The 22,956-nt window shown below is 42.9% G+C and overlaps 1 protein-coding gene across 1 annotated transcript in view; it reads right to left on the reverse strand.

Annotated features, from left to right (window-relative positions):
• Positions 1–22,956, reverse strand: part of LOC128718331 (Krueppel-like factor luna) — a 108,267-nt gene that overhangs the window by 33,858 nt on the left and 51,453 nt on the right. The window contains exon 3 of the mRNA XM_053811960.1: positions 12,392–12,452. Within this exon, the coding sequence (XP_053667935.1) occupies positions 12,392–12,452 (61 nt within the window). The remainder of the gene's footprint in view (positions 1–12,391; positions 12,453–22,956) is intronic.

The following is a 22,956-nucleotide window of genomic DNA, read 5'->3' on the forward strand; positions in this document are numbered from 1 at the left end:
TCACAACACCGACTATAAGCGTTCGCTTACATTGTAATGAACACCATGTTTAGATATTCACAATGATGTGCTTATTGAAATTGGGCATACTACGAGATTGTGTCAACAGGTTGTATTGGGAAGATTGAACTGTAAACCAGCTAATTACGCTGATACATGCTGTGGCATGTTATGGCAACATATTTTAGCTAAAAACATGCTTCTTGCATGCATATTTTAGCTAAAAACATCTAAAAACTGGTTCTCTAATACAGTGAACATGTAGGCAAAGTTTTTATTTTGTTATAAACCATTTATTCTAATATTTTAAATAATAAGTTCATGGAAGTCAAACGATGTTTAACTACAGGATTTTCATTTCTTCCTTATCAATTTATTCGATACCATTTTTAAATAACGGTTAATTTTATTAGTTAATAATATGCAATGTTACATCAGTATGCATTCACAAAATAGAAAAAAAAACTTCAAGCGATGGTGATAAAAACCTAATAACGATAATTCAATGCATTAATTAGCGTTTTAATATTATGTGTAATAGACATTTAGACCAAATGCTATGAAGCACTGTCCAACGGCCAAACGCTAATGGATCAGAACCTTAGCTAACGCTAACCCAATACATAAGTGCATATTTTTAGTTTTATTGTAGAATTGGCAATCTGACTCCTTCTGAGGCTAGAGCAGCCGGTCTTCACAAACATTATCACAGAACAAATTATATCTTGCATAGACATTTAATTCCTGTTTGGGAGATTGTTTCAACTTCTAGAGAGAACGAAGGGCCTTCGAAATACCTTAAGTTACTTATTACTTAAGCTACTTAAGTTACTTAAGCGCATTGCAAAGATGTCTGCTAACGCGTACATTTTTTAATGCATACGTTATTGCATAAATCTGCCACAGATTAGAACAAAAATTAATTACAAGCGTTTTTTTTTTTCAAATTTCGATCAAAATCTTCATTTTAAAAAGATCCTCATATTAAATCGCTTTCATTTTTGTTACCCTTATAGGCACACCGGAAATAATGACACCCATAATAGCATCGGAACGTACATTCCTTTGTGCACCGCAGACAACAAGCAAATCAAGTACCCTTAGCGAGCCGAGAGCGGAAGTAGACAAATAATAACATGCCAGCACAAGCACAAAACAACGATCATAATACCCCACACACCTGATGATACAAATATCTTTGAGCAGTTATTAATTTTCTCACACTTACTGGAATACTTTTTCCACCTCTTTTTTTCCTGCACCGGTGTTAAAAGCGCGAACGTGTTAAAAGTGTTTCACCTCTCGTGATGCACACAGCAGAGCACACGGTCCGGTTTGTAATGTTTATTTTTCACTCCAAAGTGCATGTTTGCTTGCAACGGTTGGAAAAATGCTTTCGCGCCTCAAGCCCGATGTTGGTGCGGGAAAACGCGGTCCCCATAGTGATAGACACGGTGTGGGGTTGTTAACGGCGGGTGCAAGCGGTAATGGGTGCAAAAATTAATTTATGCGACAAATGACTCCATCGCCTCTTGGCCTCTTGCCGAGATGTGTGTGCGTGTGTTGAAAAAGTGTCCAGCGTGTGTCATCGCGCTGTGGTGAAGGAAAATGCATCCACGAAGGCACGATCCAGCGTGGCCAGCGCAGTGGCTCAGAGATAAATGATCGGTCGGTTGTAAGTGTTCCAAAAGGGTTGGCAGGATTGGGCTTAGGCGATGCGGTACAAGCGTTCGAGGAATCGAGTAATCGGGCTCCGGAATCTGTGTGTGACGTGGCAGCGTCCGAGACGACGAACGGACAGGCGTCGCCATTGCAATCTTCCCCGTGCTCTACTCCACATCCCGCAAGAGGGGTCGATTTGTCGCACACGATAACGAGGGATGACTTTAATTAGTTATGTTTGTCACGGAAACGAAGCAGCCAACTGTGCTCCCGCCGGTCGGCTGGGAGAAGAAGTGTTCATCTGAGGTGTACTCACCTGAACGCTAGGATCAGTCTATACTGATCGCAGCATCGGGACACGAGGCGCGACGTTGCACAGCACCAGCAGCCAGTACCAGTGTTTCGAGGAGCGAAAGGTGTTAACTAGTGAGCTTTTTCGCGATTAGGTGTGAGTACTGGTTTTCGGGGTACACACCGTACCGGGGCAATAGTAGCTTCGAGTGCGGCAGCTTCAACCGGATTGGACATCAAATACCAATTAGCGTGTGACTTAACAACATATTGGCGGGAATTGTCCAACCGCGGTACACGTTGATGAATCTCTTCGGCAGGGTGTACTAATCTACTTGCATTTGCTACCGTTTCGGCCGTAGTCCGCCCGGTGAAGGTGAAGCCTCCGTACGGCATTTTCTCACTGACTGCTGACTTCTTCAAATGCAACTTTCTCACTTGACATGCACAGCCGTACAGGTACTCGGATATGAGGCATTCATATTTTGAGTCAATCTACCTGTGCGCGCTGAATGCTCATTCGCGTTTCGCAAGATACGTTTGCGCATTCGTGAAGTGTAATTGGTTCAATCAGTAACCGGGACGAGGAACCGTACCCCATCTGGGAACTGTACAGCTGTACTTGGTGGTGATTTGTTAATTTGAAAATTACTGACGTTGCCACTCGTTTTGCGCCCATTCCATACGTATCATAGACTGTGTCACTTAGAGTGGGATTATAATGCATTACAAACGATCGTTCATGGGTAAACGGATTGTTTGATACAAGACTCCTACTTGAGCTTAAAATATGAAATGAAATAAATTCATCCCTGTACGAACTTTATGCGGCAACATTGTCGCTGTACTTTTTGGAACAAATAAAAATAAAGTAATAAATAAATGGAATCTAGTTTTTCCGGACTTCAACAAAAGTGAGACCTTGCTACACTATCATCAAAACCTTCTTAGCACGACGGTCTTTCCTTTTTGACGCTGTGCCACTGCTAATACATAAAAAACTGTGCAGAATCACCAAACCCGGTGCTATATGTTTGCAGTGTACGATATATTAATCATAATCAAGAGATCAAGTTTGACTCGTTTTTTTACGCTCCCAATACAGCCCAATACCGTTTCTAGCATAGTCCTACGTGGAACCATTTTGAATTGCTGTTGTAGAGCACAGAAGGTCGAGGTTGCGAGGGATATGTGCGAAAGATACAATGTTTCAACCTTCACTAGTCCGGACTCATCAGCACACCGGGTCTAATCTAATCGCGGTTTAATGTGCATGAAAACTTAATTAGTCAGCAGAGACCTGTTGGGTGTGTTACGTACGTACTGCGAGGATTGTTTTAAGAGGTCTATAAATCTTGCTTTCGAGAAAACATGATAAAAAAGAACAGTTTGTATTTTATACAAAAAGCTTGAAGTGTATTAATAGTATGTTCAAAATGTGGAATATATACAACGAAAAGAAAAACTCTTTTCGATCTTTCACAGCATCATTTTGCAGTAAACTCTTCTCGTAAACCAATAAAAACATACGACAAGAACAATTTTCCTGTCTCGCGACATGAATCTCCACTTCGCATCATATCGCAATCATCAATGTTGTCTAATGAAATTACGATTCAATGCATGTGTCCGTGCCGCTTCGAGTACGAATCGATCCGGACCGGACGCCGGCTGTCAAATAAAGTTGCTCGCCAGATGTGAAGAAATGAGCGCACTCTTTATCTGTCATACCATCTTGGGATGTGTCCCTGGTTCCCCATTGCTACGAGTAGTACTTCTTGCAAAAGCACTCCTCATAGGAAGCGACATGTCATGAATCGTCAATCAAGCGCGTATCAATCGACAACTGCATTGAAACAGGAAGCAATCGATTTCGAGAACACAACCGAGCATCGGCGTTGGTGGCATCTTTCCTGTCGCTGGTAGCTGAGCAGTGTTCACAGCATCATTACATCTAGCAAAGGGCGCTCGAATGTGGTACAATGTGATACTGTTGTAAGAACATCTTTTTGTTACTTGAACATGCTTTAGAACTGATGTACGCTTGCTTGTAGAAAGCGCCAGGAACTTCTTGCTGATACCTTCCGCGTCGAGAGTTTTTGCACTGGTTGTTCAAAACCGCCACTACATTCGAGTTGTAACGTGATCTGAATGGAGATCAATTACCGGTAGGTTGTTACAGAATGTCCTGAACTTTTCGTCGTTATCGGAACCATGGCTAGGGCCATTAGATGGTTTTGCGTTACGGTTTGTGTTGGCAATGCGAATGACTGCAGCAACATTGCTGAATTGTCAACAGTTCAGTCGATTCAATCCTACCCAGTCGAGTGTCCAAGAATTGCCCAAGGGAAACTATTCATTTTTTGCTGTTGTTGTTTTCGATAAACCAAAGACATCGCCGTTGTCGTCGTCGGTGGTGCCCGTTCGGTTCATATCATAATGTTGCGACAAATTGTCGCATTCATTCGCATGCCTTAGCGATCAAAGCAAAACTGCCTTTTCCTTTCACCTGCCAGGTCACCGGCCACGGCACTCTGCGGCGAGGGACACCGACACGGTGGCGTCTGCTACGTGCCTCACCACGTTTCGAGACGCAACCGATGATTGATCTTAGGTGCGGACAGATCGGCATGATCTTCATGCGGCGCAAGGGAGAGGGGATTGGTTTGGCTGGAAGGATTCCATCTGTGGAGGATTGCAACGGGGATGTCGTGGCCGCGGCCTACTTGTCATTTCAATTTACCGCTACCGTCGAATAATGGCACTTGCGCTAAATGTACGCCGGCACGCACCGACGCGCCGCACGCATGAGAGCATGTGCGAGCTTCAGCGTGTATGTGGACTCCTGTTTCCTTGCCTACACATACCAAACGCCGAGTAATGCATTTTCCTGTGGCTCCAATGCTGGGCGCAGGCAAGCGAACTAAGCATGTTTTCTTCGCGTGTGGATTAGATTAGCTGCATCGTGGCTATCCTATGAGCTTTTTTTTGTTAGGGATTGGAATGGAATGGTGCCGGAATGAAACCCCGGAATGGTATAAGAAGAGAAAAAAAGGAAATTAAACGTAGCATGCCGATTAGTAGTAGCTGTGAAACGACGACCAAAGCTCATTTTATAATCATGCACAATTGATCATCTGAATTTTATACATACATGGCTACTATTTTTACATTCGTTTTAAAACGTTTAACGTTACATACGTTTTCTGCTAATAAAAAGCAATTAGAATTGTACCAACTGTAATGCAAATATGTCAGATTTATAGCTGTTATAAAAGAGTTGGGTTCGAACTATTTTGAAATTCTCATGATCATTGATCAAAAACCTGCTATACCATGTAAGGCATGGCAATCCCATTGCCAAAGTAACTGCAGCTAAATAAAAAGTATGCGGTTTGTATTGGTGTAATTCATGAGAACTAAACCCTTGGGTGGCAAAAGTGCTGCAATGCCGGGAACAGTTGATTTCTACCAACCAGTTAAGCTTCTACAAAGATGCTCGGTCTCATGATAGCTCATGTGCGTATGTTGCTGCTGATTATTCGCGATTACCGAACAAACCGACTTCATCGTGACTAGCAACTGGTAGTAAATGAAATGCAAATGAACTGATCTAATCGATCCATATACACACATGCAGTTGCTTTCGTGCGATTACAATGCATTCAGTCGATGTATAAATGCAACATATGGAATTCACCGGATTACAAACAAACCAGTTTCATACGACCTTCGAGATCTTGATCACCGGGTCGGGGATTTCTAACCTGATTCTGGTGCCTATATGTTTACACTGTGAAAAGGGACAGGAATAGCAGAGTGTTTAAAAGTGTTTGTAAGATTGTACACGATCCTCCACTTATCTGCTCCGGCTAGAGCTTCATCTCAAACAGCAAGGTGTTAGTCTAAGTTCAACAGTGCTGCTAGAATGAAGTTCTGTCCGGTATTGTTTGTAGTGTTATCGTTTCTTTGCATCCGTAATTATGGTACACTAAACCACAAGCATTTAAGAATAAACGTATCTAAAAGTCGGCTAAACCCCTTCTTGCAGCTCTTCACACACTGTTTCCGATAGATATAGGATTAAATGATGAAGTTCCTTTTCTTTCTCACGAAAGCGATACATTTGAAGGTAAGTTGTAGTGTGTTTGTGGCGAACAACTTATACAAAGTGAAACGGTTGCAGATTGTCATATTCGTAACATGCGATACGGAAGAGATGAAGTAAAGTTTCCGGAACCTCTTGAACCCTACGATGAACCTCGTGATTATAGCCACATTGCCGCAATCGGCAGAAATCGTGAAGGAGGTACAGTCGATTGGACATGCTTGGGTGCACTGATATGGGACAATTTTGTACTTACTTCAGCTCATTGCACTACAGGCGACGGGTAAGAGTATAGTATAGTGATAGTTCGTTTTAAAGATTTAATCTTAAACATTGGTATTTCACATATCCCGAAATAGTGCCCCCAACGTCGTACGGCTGGGAGGACCTAAATACGTTCAACAGAGAGAAATTAAAGAAATCATACGTCATTCGGAGTATTCACCAACAAATGGAAAAAATGATATCGCCCTTATTCAGTTGGATAGACGAATTACGTAAGTTATAATTGAAGTTATAATGGTGAGAAATTGTGTTTTTGTGATAAAGTTACTCTTTCGCAGAGTCAACGCAACAGTAGTACCGACATGTTTATGGCTCTGGGAAGAGATTCCATTTCCGACATTGGACACAGTACTACGCACTACTGGTAAGTAGAGCGATAATTACCAATGGTTCATCGGCGTTCTATTACGGTTTCTAATCCAGCGAACAGCAAGCAGCAAACATCCAAATATGCAACAGAGGAGATGAACAGACTAAATGTTCAGAGTGGAGATTGTTTTTCACCAACGACGCGGCAGCAAGGTTTGCCAGACACTCAGCTATGCATGGAATCTGCAGAGTTTAATGCAAATGAATGCACGGTAAAAATATGCTACACCCATAAAACACATCAGTACATAATAATCATGCTAACATACTATTATTTCCTAGGAAGCGCCCGAAGGTAATCCATTGCAAGTACGACTCCTGCACAACTTCAAAACTAGCCCCTTCTTGGTCGGCATATTGTCTTCCATCTTCACGTTGGGCTCCTGTAATCCTCGCCGAGGTTATACCAAAATCGCACATTACCGTGACTGGTTGATGGGTGTGTTGCTAGAGCGAAATGTCTCAGTAACACCGGAACCCTTCTTTCCGATGGTTTGTGCATATCGTTATGCCCAATACCGACCACGGGTCGATGATCTTATGTTCGAACGCAACGGTGAAATACCGATAAACAACGTGCAGGTGGAAAGTAACGCTGAGAGATATTTGGATTACATTGTGCAGTTTGAATGGCCAGCAGAAAAGAAAAATGTGACAAGGCCCAATTGTGCGGGTACATTTGTTGATCAGCAAACTATTCTAACTCTGGCGAATTGTGTTGTCCCTACTACACCAGACGAGTGAGATTATTTGTTACACCTGCTGCCCTGAGAACTATGAGAAGTACCAAGTATTTCACTTCTTTCTTTCGAACAGATCACAACCGGTTGCTGCAATTCATGTAACGATACATCGAAATACTTCCTATCCAATCGAATCAATCACCGTACATCCTAATTACATGAAGGGCTCACACAAGAACAACATAGCGGTGGTTAAATTAAAAACGCGTCAAAATGTAGTTCCTGCTTGTATCTGGCCGTATAGTAACATACCGGACGAAAGAGTTGATCTAACCGGTATTGGAATGAGTCATTTGAACAACTTTCAGGAGAATTTCATATACCATGCTGAACGTAAATACACTCATGTGCACTATTTGCACTGTCCGTTACGAATGTACCCTATGAGATGTTATACTTTCAGGTGTGAACAACGTATTAGTACAACACGCGGTGGATTACTATCCCTGGACGAATTGTAGTGAACAGATAGCTGAGCTGAGTGGCAATCGATCGTTCGGGATGTTCAACGATAGAGAGCATCTATGCCTCCGCAGTGATCAGTGGACAGTACCGGGTGTGTGCAAGGATATTCCTGGCGCACCTGTACAGCGGTATATCAATAGGGCGGGCGCATACTTCAAGTACGTGTACGCGTTGACCGTTATTGGTCGAACTTGTGGCTATGGCGAGCCGACTGTAGCCATACAGCTTGCTCCTCATGTGGCCTGGTTACAATCGGTAATACTAAACAAACGTAGTCCCGGCGAAGGAAAACTGTCGGACTCTGTGATCATCATCAATCCTGACCTGAAACGAAGCGATGAGTGCAGCAACGGTGACGGTACTTTGGGCATATGTGTGCCTCACGAGCTGTGTCTAAGCACGAAGGAGCGACTGCGTAAAGGTGAGAGGGTAACGATCTGCACGGACGGATCGATCGTGTGCTGTCCGTGGGGAGATATTGCGAGAAATTCGGTCGTTGATCCAGTACGTAACGAGCTGGAGAGCTGCGAGAATCGTTATCAATCCATACGACGTGAGCGCTATAGAGGAGCGCACAAAAATGAATCGCTTTACACCAATCTACCAAATATGGCCGAAATCGGATGGGGTCAGAACAATGGCCGGATCGTTTTTGAGTGTCTAGGCTATCTAATCACCTCCAAAATGATCGTTGTAAATGCTCGTTGTATGGAAACGTACCCACACAAACCGACGGTGGCACGTATTGGGGGAATCTTAGCATCAGACGCGTCCAACTACATACTCCAGCCTATTCGCCGGGTACGGGTGCACGAAGACTACGACCCATTGACAGGTGTCAACAATATTGCGCTCGTAGCACTAACGGCACCAATCGAGCCTAATGTCTTTCATTTCCCTGGCTGTTTGTACCAGAATAACACGCACACTCCTGCTCATCTCATTGCTATCAACGAAAGTAAGTATCTCTATACAGCTTTGTACCGTAGACGCTTGTTCCACCGCTATGTACTCTAATTCTAGATAAGGGGACAACATATTTTACAAAAATTGCTCCAGTCTATCAAAGCGATTGTAAGGAACGTTTAACAGAAGAGCTAGCTCCGGGTCAAATGTGCTTGCTGAAGTCCCAACCGGAAGGTGACTTTAGTGTAAGTAATAGCTGCTCAAAAACGGGAGATCCTATCGTATGGGAGAATCGTACCGAAGTGATGGATATTGTTGATGCCACACATTTGGTAGGTCTCTTCAGCCACGGTGGTTGTGAACTGGAAAATGCTCAGATTGTCACAAGCATTTCGTTCTTTTACGATTGGATAGCTCTCAATGCTAAGTAACAAAGCGAGAAAAGGAATTGTGAGGTGCATAAGGAATATTATTCAAATAAATCTATAAGCTTGGATATGGCCACCAACGTTAGTGTTGCAGTACTCAATAGTATCCGAATATCGATCTTCGTTCATTCTGTGCATCCTTTCCCCAGTGAATCGAAATTGATCTATGGGAAAGCGTTGGGGTTGTTTCGAGATCGCACCATCCTCCGGTGATCATAGCCTTCAACGGTTCAATCCAAGCTGGACGTTCTCGATTTAACGACCAAATCAGCACTCCATCGTCAGCCGGTTCGATCCGATGATTAGATGCTTGTCTCAATTCACATTTCGAATGATGAGGAAAGCGAGAAAAAACTCACTCCTTTACCCCGTCCGTCACCACACCATCAATTATGTGCCATCGTCCATCGGATGACCAACGGGTGTACCTTCCACGACTGTGAACTGCGATGGTGCATTGGCGTTTCGCCAATGAGGCAAACGTGAGGAAGACGATGCGTATCACGCTGCCCCGTATCACTGACAGCATCTCGCGCATCAATTATTCGCCTAAGAGCGCGCATTAACTATCGCTTGTGGATCGCACTTGGTCGCAGAATTTCTCCAACTTTTGCTAGCCCAGGCGGCTGGTCAATCCTCTACTTTGCCGCCGCAAGAAACGTTGTTAGTGATCGCGGCATAAAGATAAGCGTTTAGTTGAGGATCTCTGAGCAAGACGCTTGGCTCGCAGTGTAAAAAAGGTTTTCGCAAAAAAAAAATCACTACAACAGCCAATCATTGCGCGTGCGCTAGATTGGTGGCGCATCTCAACAGCTTTTGGGTTCAGTTCGCAGCCAGTTACGATCGGGCATCTGTCGCTGTTGTCGGCTGAAGGACAAACACTAGGCATCTAGCTGGAAGCGAAGTAGTGTCTATAGTAGTCCACGGGCTGTAGATTGCTTATCGCTGATAAGATCTAGTCGCATGAACACGCGCGTACGTTCGCTACCTGTAAAATATTGCAGTTTTTCCTATTGGCAATTGCCAGCATATAACTACGGTAAGCATCCCTCTTGGGGACACTGCTTTTCATCAAGAACTTATCTATTTTGACCATCGTCAGTGAAAGGGTTTAACTTACGAGAAAGGGAAGGGGAAAACTTACAAAAATATGCAATTTATGAGGATTGAATTGCATGAAGCGGGTTTGTCTCAAAACGTGTTAATTTTTGCTTACCGCAAAGGAAACTTTTGCACGATAAATACACTTCCAAGATGCGGTGCTATTGATTGAGTCTTTATGTCATTACACTATTGAAGAATCCTTTGCCGAACGACAACTTTATTTGTTGTACTTATACTGGCTTGTTAATCTTTTTCTCAAAGGTTATGTAAATTTATAATTTGTGTGTAAATCTGCCTTCGTTGTGATTCTGATAACAATCAGTGCAGTGTGCAAATTTTCTGGTTTTTACATTCTGAAACCCTGGAAAATCCCTAAAAATACATGCATTTTTTATTTGCAATTTTTTGAACACTTCTTAGAAAATTCCACCAGCGTCAACAATAGCCATGAGAGCAGCAACTCTCTATATTTAGTTCCACGCAAGGTTTCAAGGCTTCAGCGCTAAAGACAAAGCACAGGATTGTATTCAGGGAAACAGTGCCCACACACACACGTTCCTGTGTTAGGCAGCTCTGCACACACATTAGCCAGTCTGCGATCAACTACCCAAGAGAAAGGATTGCGCTTAGTGCGCATACCGCGGTTATAACACTACACTAAGTTTGTAATACACAAACATTTACTATTATACAAATAGTTTATAAAGTAAACGATAGTCATACCTCAACCCAATACACAGTTACACAATTATTTAATATCATCTACACACTGCACAACTAAATAAAAAACAAGTACAGCGCGTGCCATAACTATATGAATGCTTAATTTTTAGAGCTTACTTTAAATGTTGAGGAGATAGGTATAAAATGCAATCAAATGTATGTCTTTCTATAGTTAATCCAATCGTTGATAGACCGCTCAAAAACAGACTGTTAAAGTAAACGAACAAAAAATACACGCATCCATGTGCAAACAAAACACATAACAGCAATCTCTACCCAGAGCACCGTTGTAAGGTTCTGTCGAATGGTAGCGAAGCTATAAATAGAACACGAAGGCAAGAGGAGAAATAAGGTGCGTGACATGAACGCATGCGCAACCGTAGCAAAAGCGCGTGGCGAGTGTGTGAGCGAGATGGAAGTAATATTTATGCATCGCTAGAACTCGGTTTTGTTCGCAGTGGTATATAATAGCAAACAGCCAGTGAGGTTTCCTGGAGGTGTGTGTCTTCGTATGTGATGGCACGATAACTGAACATTGATCGCCAAAAACAGCTTAGTTTGCAGATCTGTCCAGTGGCATGCGTCACAACTCTAATGGTAGTCTTTCTGCTGTGTCATCGGTGATCTCTCGCTGCACGGCGACGGGTCGTACGCACGATTGATGTCATCTGTGACACGAGATTCTACCGCCATACGAAATTAGTTGAAGTTGTAATTATACAAGTTAGCTTAGCTTCGGATTAAAATTACATTGTTCAGAACGCTTCCATATAACTCGGGCACTGCCGAGCAGTTGGCCCATTCTTTTGCTACACAGTTAGTTACATCGGTTGGTTCCGGTACAAAGAGTTTTTGTCTAATTATTTCATTCAACATTTTGCTGCTCTACTGGACACTTAGTGTACCTCTTTCGGGCATATTACCATTGCATGCAGTGCTGCATCGATTAGATGCCTGCAATCACGTGTCGACAAGCAGCGTAAATGATATTTGAAACTTTTTTCCCGATGGAAACTATCGGTTATCAGTATCAAACAGTTGTAATTGATAGCTCCCCGTAACTGTTCCCATTTTTATGTTAATTTAGCAAACCGTATTTTATGTTGAAAAATAAATAATAGACCACTTTGATAGCTTCCCGTATCGATGAATGGAGCCAAATGCGAAAGTAATCGACAAAGTTGTTCAAAAGCATCACAACGAGCAAAGTTTGCCCTCCCCACGGTTAGAACGATGGAACAAAACAGACAGTTTGAAAAAACGTGACCGAAGAGCGAAAATCGTGCGTGCAAAAGCGTGACACATACCTTTTGGCGGGGAACGAACGCTAAGGTCGACGGGCTCTAGCTGGACTGGTGGGCCCTCTGCCTGCGGAAGGAGAATAGATGAGATTAGCGAATGTTTGTTCGAGTTAATTAGACTGAATGGTTCGATGGGGTGTAGGGATGTAATTTCAAATCATCCCTCATGTATTCTATTTATTATTTGGTTTAACGCATTTAGAACAGATCTATGATCTTGTGGATGTTGTTATGAAGTTGCAGCTGAGAATATATCTTGTATGACACACAAAACACAACAGAAGAAAGAGAGATTGCTTTCCGATCCGTTCGTATAATCATATTATCAATTTTTTTTTCGACAAAACGTCCCTACGTAGACACACCCAATTGACACGTTCTCAGAGCTCTCTTCTGCACAGTATACTCCATCGTGAATACTTCTTGGCAGACCTGCCAGAGTTCACTTCATCCGCAACGGTGCGTGGGAACAACCCAATTATCGAGCACTTTTCCCTTTGCGACTGTATCTCGCGTTCCACAAAATCTCGACTTTTCAGACCGTTCGTGCGACCCTAAGCTGAGCGCTTGGACGTAGATCCCGGGTCTCGATCCGATCGCGTCTGACGGTAAGCGGGCTTAGCTAAAACATATACATATGTGGACCGCCATTACAGGTCCCATGACGGACAGCAAGGCGAGGGATTACAGAGGAGCAGGGAGAAAAACTGGATATGTCTTGGCTCCCGGGTTCGAAACTCTGCGTTCGTTCGGTTGCTTCGGTTCATCCTTCATGCACATAGCTTTGGAAGGTGGTTTCAGTTTGACGGTCCAAGTTCGTCGCAACGATGCGCTTTTTGGGGTCTCCACAGGCTGGTTCACACGGCCAAAATGGCGGTTCAAGTCGACCAATCTAGGGGCGAAGGACACGGACCTACCCCATCATCGCGTGTAGGTCCCCATGGTGCTGCCACAGTGCAGCTAGCATGAAACCTTTACCAAAACGACAACACAGCGCGATGGACTCTGGTGAGCTACTTTTTTGCTGCTTACTCCACGCCTCGGTACGATGCCACAATCGAATCCCCTCCCGGAGATAGCAAGATCGAAGACCTGGGCGGCATTTGAAGATCCTGCACCATCACGAAGGGCGTTGTGTGCGAGTCTAGAGACCTCTCAAATGCTCGTGCCTAAGAGCTGGGGAATGACGACGTACAATAAACGGTTCCACGGCGCATGCTTCCGCCTTCGAATCCACCCTTGCTTTTTTCGACCCGACGCAAGCACGAAACTCCGTCACGGCATCCGTGTGGAGAACATCTTCCAAAATGTGTGTGTAGAAAACGAATCTTGTGCAACACCGCGCAGCAGTTTCTTGATGTTTGCCCACCGCCAAGCATTCGGTCGGGAAGGTCTGAACTAGGTCTAGGTGTAGCTTCCACCATTCGGCGGGTAGACGACGAGGGTAAACTTGCAACCCAGCGTGCCCTTTCAAAAGTTCCCCTTGTTCCTACGTGAATCCGGGTTGGGTTCGGGCGTTTTTGTGCTCCCAATCTTTTGAATGACGTCTCGCGTCCACGGAGGAGAAGATCACCGTGCCACCGTGCCGCGAGTTTGAGCCTAAATCGCATTTTAGCATCTATTACATAAAGGAAAAGAACACAAGCAGCGTCACTAATAACAATAATAATAATAACTGATGGCGAAAAAGGATGGCGCACGGTGATCGAACAGGCATGGCAAAGGAAGGCGAGCAAACGATGGGGAAGGGAATTGAAATATCGTGTTGGACGAGCGTGGGAGAATTATTTACCGGCTCATTTATGAGCTCATGCCCAGCATCTCCACCCCGAAGTCGCGGGTGCCCGGGATCATGCGATCGCGCTTCACGCTGGATGCTTCTTCTACGATCGATCTTTTTCACGCTTCGCGCTTCTCTCTCTACCGCACTGCTGTGCCGCATCGGTTGCGGGCTCTCGTTTAGCCATCCGTTAGAAGCGACGCTCCAAAATCCGGACGGCGAATATGTCGAGCGCGGCAGTACAGCGAGGGTGGGTAATGTTTGTTTAGGACCACATCCCGTTCCTTTCCGCCCAACCGGAATGCAATTCGCATCGATGCACTATTCGATTGCAATCGCTGATTCCACAACCCAACCAGCGACGGGCGTGATCGAATGTTAGGTTGATTGCATTGGCTGGTACGAAGGATGGGTTAGAAGGGAGCTTTTGGGATGTGTTTGCCGTTGCACCGACTGATCGTGGGGTGGTAAGGCGTTGCCCATGGGAAGCTGTGCATGTATCAACCGTGTGTATGTGCGTGTGTGTGTGTGTGTGTGCTGGAGAGATAATGAAGGAAACATGAGCTTCGTTTGATGGGCCCGTTCTAGTATTTTGTACACTTTGCTCCCCCGTTCCCGCATGTATATTTTAGAAAGGGACAAGTTTTTGGATGGAGATTCGCGATGCGATTCATTAGCGATTGTTGGTTCGGTACAAGCACATCGACAGCAAAGGTCGGAGGGCATTGAGAGTCGGTTTTGATTAAGTTGGATACTTTCTTTGCGCTGTGAGAAAAATGTGGCTTTGGGAAAGGCACTCTACAATATTCGTTTTTAATTATGAAGAAAGGTACTGCAAACTCATACTGACCGTTTTTATGTTCCAAAATAAACGCCAAATTAGAACATCAAAAAAATACATTTTTTAGATCAGATATCTCTTATCTAGTCACAAGCAAGAAACATTTAAACACAGCTATGTTAACATAAAAATAATTGGAAATCAACATTCACTTTGAAATTTGTGGTCTGACTGTTCCAAAGATGAGTAGAACATGAAAACTAAATTCTTACAACTTTATTACTAATACATAAGCTAAATTAAAACATATTTAAAAATGATTACTATTAGTTATTACTTTAAACAATGTTTTATACAGAATATATTTGCGTAATAAAAATGAAATAAATGAAGCTCCTGAAATTTTGCTATGGTTTAAATACTTCCAGATAATCTTATGTACCATGAATCATTCCAAGACACAGTCATTGCCGTTTCCTTCTGCAACAAATAAATGTCACTTTTACGGACCTCTCAAGAAAAAGTCCAGTCCCTCCCGGACGATGTTAGTTAATTGCTTTGGTCACCGTGCAACATACCAGCCATTGCGAAGTGCAGGAAAGGTGGCGTACGATCTACCCCTAAGGCAGATGCGCTACTGGGGGATCGCGAAACGCGTCCTTAAAACGAAAACAAAAAAAACTTTACAGCAAACCTTGTGCGGTAGAGAAAACATTCCAAAGCTCTGCCAAACGGTACGGTTCGGCGGTATGGTTCATCATTAGCCGCGACTTTTACTACAGTTTCTACGGCCCCGAGCTAAGGCAAGAGATGATTCACGTGTGCCAAAGTCGAGAGGATGGTGAGTTGCCGTTGGACCACCCAGCCATGGGTCTGATGTAAAGGGAGCGTACCATCGCTATACCTGTAGGGTTTTGCTTTTATATTCTGCCCCTAGTTCCTTTCCTCGAGATGGGTGGTTTCTTTTCAAATCCATTGTTGTTATACCGGTGTTCGATATCCACGCAAAGATGTGTATGCATCTTCGCCCGAAAAAGGAAACCTTAAGCGGTTAAGCTCGCACAAGATCGCGAACTCCTTAGCGGTGAGGAGCTTCGGCACCGAAGAAGGTACACCGTAAAACAAAGTATAGTTGAATAAAGAAAACAACATGCAAACTGCGCACAATGGACGTAGTGGAGTGACAAAATTGGTTGGCATTTCGCTTAGGTGGACGAGATATTGCACAAAAGAAGGATATGCATATTGTGTTTGACGGTAGAGGTTATACAAGCACAACACAGAAAAAAGCATAAGTATGTTACTGTTTTCGGACAACATCGATCGCAACCATAAGTTTGGGAGATTTGAGTTGGAATAACCATTTTCCACATAGGAAGTTGATTCGAAAATGCGGTACGACGCATTTGTAAGTTTTAGCAAAGTGTGCATCAACGGGTAAAGAAAAAAGCTCGACAACGTCTTGTTTAAAAAAATCTGTTTAGTTTATACTTTTGGCCACTATAATTGTTTTAATTTCGTACATTAGTTTCACAAACCTGTCACAAACAAATGTATCAAGATTGTGCCTAATCATTTCCAAATTGTCATTGTTGATTATGGCTGTGAGGGAAAGCATTGTTTTATGAACCTAACTGTTAATAAACATCTAATATGTTTTTCTTTCTTCTAACCAAGATGGTCGTTTTTAATGGTACAATTGAAACATAAAGCATTCTTAAATTAAATAACTTTATAAATACTTATGGGATACATATGAAAGAAAAATCGTTGGTTGAATTGGTGTAACATGTGACTTGGACTTTACTATACTACTTTATATCTGCTACTATACTATACTTACTATACTTACTTTACTTTACTATCTGCTTACCATTATGTCCACTAGGATACCTCAGAGCTTTTCTAATAACTTGTGTTTGCGATACTGCTGACAGGAGAGTTTCTGGATTGCATTTTTACAATTAAATCAAAAATAGCATTTAAGAAACGTAAGTGTTCTGAAATTATCGGTTCCATCAATTCCTATCATTCCGAACTTGATCTTGATGTAGTTCCAATTCTTCAAATTTTATTCACTTCAATGAGGACTCGTGGAGTTACGATTTTGTAGAAGCCAAGGAGGAAGCAGTAACTCTCATCTAACTGTCCACTGGAACATTGTTTGCAGCTAAATTGTTTGTCTGTAAATTACGCGCTACTTAACCAAGGGGGTGTTCAAGGAGCTCATTGTCTGCAAGCTGCATGTTTGTACATCTAGACGGTTTACCATGCGTGCGAGGCGGGTAGTGAGACTTGTAGCAACCAGGGCGGTCATTTCCATATGCATTTACGCAGCTCTGCCCAACGGGCAAGAGGTAGGTAAAGTAAAAGAATCGAAATGGAGCCTGCGCCTAATGAGGCACCTCTGTCATTGCCGTAAATTATGCCCCTTCACCCAGTGCCGGGGTGATCGCGTCGAGCACATGTTGCACAGATGGAAGTTTGGTGTAACTGCGCTGGGAAGCACACTGTGTACAGTACGAGGGGAAAAGATCCCCAGTAAAACAAGTTGATTTTACTACCCTGAAGTGTTCACTTCTTCCCTCTAATAGATTCTGTTCTTCTCTGCCCATAGGTGTGCGTTAAACCGGCCTAATCCATCATACGCGGCAAACGGTTAATCACGGCTCGCAACATACTTTTACCCCTTGCGGGAATGCCAACGGGTAGAATTGGTGGAAATTGGCGAGGGTCAGGTGGCGCAGACCTACCTGTCATAAACGATAATGCACTCCCCGTTTTAAAACGATCTCGATGTTGATATCCTTTCCGGGGTGAGTAATGCACCACCCGGGGACCAATTATACGTGGTCGAGCTTACCGGCAGTGAGATGCGGGCGCGCACAGAGCATAGTTAGCGGGAAGGCCACGACATTGAATGCGAAAGCCTGTGACTGACAGGTCGATATAGTTCTAGGTGGCTTACCGCCAGCATGCATGTGATCTATTTCAAACTGTTCCCATTAGAACAGGGAAGTCTTGCAGTAGAGCTATGAACATATCGGTATTGAGGTGAACAGTTGTTTTAAACTTGAATTCTATTAAGAACACTAAGGATATGTGAGCAACGGAGTAAAACCAACATGCATTTGCAACGTAATACTTTGTTGTGAAACTTACATCTAAATTACATTGTTTTCTATTTAGCTTGAGTTAGTCAGATTCAGTTTTTGTTACATTGAATTCGTTACAAGATATTAAATCCTTATTTACGAAGAGTAATTTTCTGAAAACAAAACTTCCATCTGTAGTTGTCAAAAAGCGTCAAAATAAAGTCAAAATCAAAAAAGTTGTCAAAAACAATATTTAAAAAAAAAACAATTCGTTGTTTTGTTTTATTTCCTCTCAACTAAATGCAGACATGATTTGACAGATTGGCTTTTATGATGCAGAAGAGGAAGAGGTTATGTATTTTTCAATTGAAACCCTGGCGAAAAACGAGCCGTACGATCGAGATCTTTCGAAACCGTGACTGATCTGATTTCGATTGGTGCTGTGGCCTAACCTTGGGAGTTGGCATTAATTCTGCCACCGCAGAACCCGAGACCCGCAAAGATCTTAGAGATGCCCGGTATCGCCTGTTGCTAATCTGCTGAAAGCTTCAGCTGCGGAACGTGTACAGGCCGTGTGTGCCGGTGTAAGTGAGCCCACAAACACATACGGACTCTACCTTACGGAACGTCTTAGGCCCGCCGTACACTAATCACGGCAGCAACCGCAGCATGTACGCAAACAAGCGAGTGTCCAGAAGCCGGCTCATAGTGCCTAATGGCGGTGACTCTCCTCCCAAATGTAGTCGTCGGAATAATCTAAGCCATGGGCGAGGTGAAGGCGAAAAACCGATCAAGATCAGGAACTGTACAGCGTGTGGCGATTGCGATCGCCGTATGTGTTTGACAGCTGGTTTCACTTGTCGCTGCTATAAATCTCCGGGACCATTCAGCGCACCATTAATCTTGTTCTTTATGGTGTGCTGGCCCGGCCGACCCCACCGAGTGTGCCCGAGATCAGGTTGGTTATATGAGACGGTGGGGAATATGGAGCAAGGGAATTGAGGATTTGCAGACACAGGGGTCGAACGTTCTCTAGCGTTACGGTAGGCGCCCAGACAAGGTAGACTAGGAAGATATCTGTATCTGGAAAGGAACAAGACGAGTATAGTAAGAATCACCTGCTCCTGTTCCAATCTAGTTGATCCAGAATCGAATGTTTGCCCGCAGGCATACGGCCAATATTCCAGATGATGTGTAGAGTACACCAGGGAGCGAATTGTATAAAAGTCTTACCAAGTTTTGCGGACAAGTTAATAAGGGTGAACAATATAAGCAGCACCAGGAGGAACCCGCCAACCGACTTTGCTGTGCACGGTGGGGTCGTTTTTGTGTATATGTCGTGCGATAGTTTATGATAATTAATAGCGCAACCTGGTGGGAGCTTACCTTGCCAACCCACCTTAGTGGTCACCGAAGTCCCCGTGTATCTGGTGCTGCTGTTGCTTGGGGGCAAGAAGGGCACCGAACTACAATGCCGGTAATCGATTGATTTTAATTACTACCTCCCCTATGCTCCCTTTGCTGGTTTTCATGATACGGTGGACGAAGATTAGAATGGCTCCGGAGGCAGATAAGCATACAGCTGACTTGGGGGTGTCCCGTGCCGAGGTGTTGAAGCCCTTACGGCCTTCCATCAGTGGGTCCAGTCAACAAGTTTTCGCCTGGTCCAGAGGTATATTTCTTTTTTTTTGCTTATCCCTCGGAGATAGATATAGAATGTCAAACAAATCACTTGACATTCGGAGATTGGGAGTGTAGGGATTGGTCCGGGTCGTGGCATCCACTCAATGGTGCTAGGTAGTAGTATTTGCATTTGGAATGGCCTTATCCGAACGCTTACACTGCACGGGAGAGTCACGGCACGGTCAAGTGTATTCGAGTTTATCGTGCCGTTGCTTTCGGTTGGCTCTTAGTATTATTATAACTGAGTCGACCTTGTGATAGGTTATTGTTGGCTGGATCTTGCAATCTTTATATGAACGTGTTGGCGGCTGCGGCTTAGTTTAGTAAAATGGTACTACTTACGTGTTACGATACTCTATCCCTAGATATCGCTGGTGGTATAAAATAAGAATTCCCCCCCATCGGAAACGTTTCATGTAGAACGCTGTCTTGTTTGACTATCTTGAATAGCAGCTATTCGTAACACTACAGTTGTGTGTGAGATATCGAATAAAATGTTGAAAAATCTGCGATATGTTGCCAACAACTGAGAAGAAAGGTCGTGAAATCGAAGCCTGCTCCTTTTGCACCTGGAGCATTGATTTCATTCACAACACCCGGTTCGGGACAGATTCCGTTCTTGGACATAAGCTGAGGTCCACAATCTCCAGTAATTTATGCACTGCGAAAACTGAGTTGACACTAGCGCGAGGTGGCGGGTCTGGTGTGCTCTTACGGGTGTGTTTATGGTTCCGCTTTCGATAGCAGATCAAGTGACCAATCCCATACGGGCACAGTAGGCACAGCTGCCAGGGTGCGGATGTGGCATATTTTACTGATGCAAATGGTTGGGTTTTGCTTTTGGCAGTTTTGCATCTGCCTTTTAAGCTATGGACATACTCCGAATTGAGCAACTCGATGACATTATTATGGACGCCAAGTTGGAGCTCCCTCACTATCGCGGACACACCCCAAGTTGGAAGAATAACGGATAACGGCGTATCAGTTTTCGGAATGACTGTGTCCAAATCTAAAAACTCTCGATGTGCGATCGGTTGTCAAGGTCTTCCGTCGAAGTTTGGAAAAGACCTTGCCTGAAAACAAATCTCTACGCATGGCGAATCGGTCATCAGATGCTTGACAGTGAAGATTTACGGTTAGTTGCGGACTACCTTTTGTGGAGGCACTTTGACGCGGCAAACACTAGAACGGGGTGTTTTGTTCATTTTTTGCATACTCATTTGCAAATGTATACGAATATCAGGAAATTCCCTAACCTTAGAGATTGGTGTAGCGTGGTGAAAGCTTCTAGTGCGCTTTTTCCTGCTAACACGATAAATGGCGCTATCGGAATGAAATTTAAAACTTTCATATGCCGGATAGTTTTTAGCATCTAACTGAGAAATTATTCATATAGTAATCTTTTGGCTGTTTTCTTCTGGGAAGTTGTGCTCGATTGGGTGTAATTTATCGTGATTTTATATCTTGGCTTGGGGCCGAGTTTTGCTTGAGAGATGAAGATATCAGCATGCACAAATGGAAAAATCGAACAATGCTTCAAGGTTCAACAAAGCATACTTTGGAGTAGGGTGGAAAATTACGTTATTGTTTGATGCAGATATTAGTTATTTTCATGTTAATGGAGTTAACGAAAACAAATGGACTTTTTTATTGGAATAACACAAATAATTGATTAAACCATAAAATTGGATTAAGCACACACTGTTCCGGTTCTTGCAAGTTCCATTTAAGCCAAGATAAAACTTATTACAGGTGCCGAAGAAGTATGCCCACATAACGTATGCTTAAAACCATTCATCAAACATCTGTCACCTGCGTCAGTTATAGAAACTAAAAAACTGTGTGGTAAAATGCCTCCTAATCCCTCATAAACACTAAAGCATCCGAAGACCACTGTGAATAGTACAACTCGGCAACAGAAACAGTTACTGCTCCATCGACACCGGTGGGGTATTATTGACTTTAAATTGAATTAAAACGATCACTTCCCACTTTACGACAATAGGATTACGGATCGGAGCGAAACCTGAAGGACGCATCTGTCCGATAGATTGTTTAACATTTCACTGCTGAAAACCTCATTTGGCGGGGTCTGTTGAATAATTTATCGTTCGCATTAAATCGTAGAAAAAGCGTCGGATTGATAGCTCCAGCCTGTAAGAGTGGCGACTTTCCATTGATTGGCATTCGTTTGAAGATGAAACCGAACCTCGAACTGCTCACTTGGCGCGCTGTTTCGCCAAATATTGGAAGCACATGCTCCTGTGTTCGGTTTTGCATAACCAGGACTTAATATAATCAGGTGACGTTTTGTCACAACAATCACTGCGGGATTAAAAAGGTTGCTTTAATCGATTACATATAAAAATTTATAACATATGCATTAAACTAGGGAAGACAGTTAACAGACGACAAAATCCACAGAGCAGGTGTAATCCTTTGATATTTATGCTGAATAAGAGACAGACGAAAATTGAGCTGGACTGCTTGATCGGAAGTATTCTTGCAGTAAGTCAAGGACACCGTGAGGCCGTAGAGAGGCTATTTTTTTGGTAGTATAATGCAGTAATGCTGAACTTATCTGATTAGAATGAAATTAAACTATTACTTAGATTGGGCCTCATATAAAGCTTACATGCCTTAAACTTACTGTTTATAAGAGTTTTATACAATTTAAGATCAATTTATTTGATTATTTGTTTTAAGTATTAAGTTATTCAATATTAAATATTACGCTTGTATAAAAAAAAATGTATAAAATGTATTATGTAATATATTTTTTTGTCAAGACATACCATACAATTTTCATCTTTACGTGAATTATAACAATGCTTTTAACGATTTAGTTTAAGCTATTAAACAGCAATACAATTATATATATGCATTATATATGCAGCAATATGTTTAATTGTTATAAAAGTAATAAAAATGGATATTTTCAGCGCAAAATACAACATTACTTTTATTACATTACAGTTAAAAGAATTAAAAATGGTAAAGAAGAAAATACTAAATTAAATTATATGCTTAATTTATGCTAAAAATCTCTAAATTCAACAACGTTAATAATATAAGTAATGTTTTTGATTTTATAGCTCTTTGCAAACAGCGCTTTTTGTTATCAGATAAATGGTAGGAAACATGACACGAAAGGTAGAAAACAGCGCTCTATCAGACGCTTTGGTAGGATCAATTGTAAAAACTGCCTGCAGGTCAAAACTCATCTCCATCT

This window comes from Anopheles marshallii, chromosome 2, assembly GCF_943734725.1.
Source record: "Anopheles marshallii chromosome 2, idAnoMarsDA_429_01, whole genome shotgun sequence".
Lineage (NCBI taxonomy): Eukaryota > Metazoa > Arthropoda > Insecta > Diptera > Culicidae > Anopheles > Anopheles marshallii.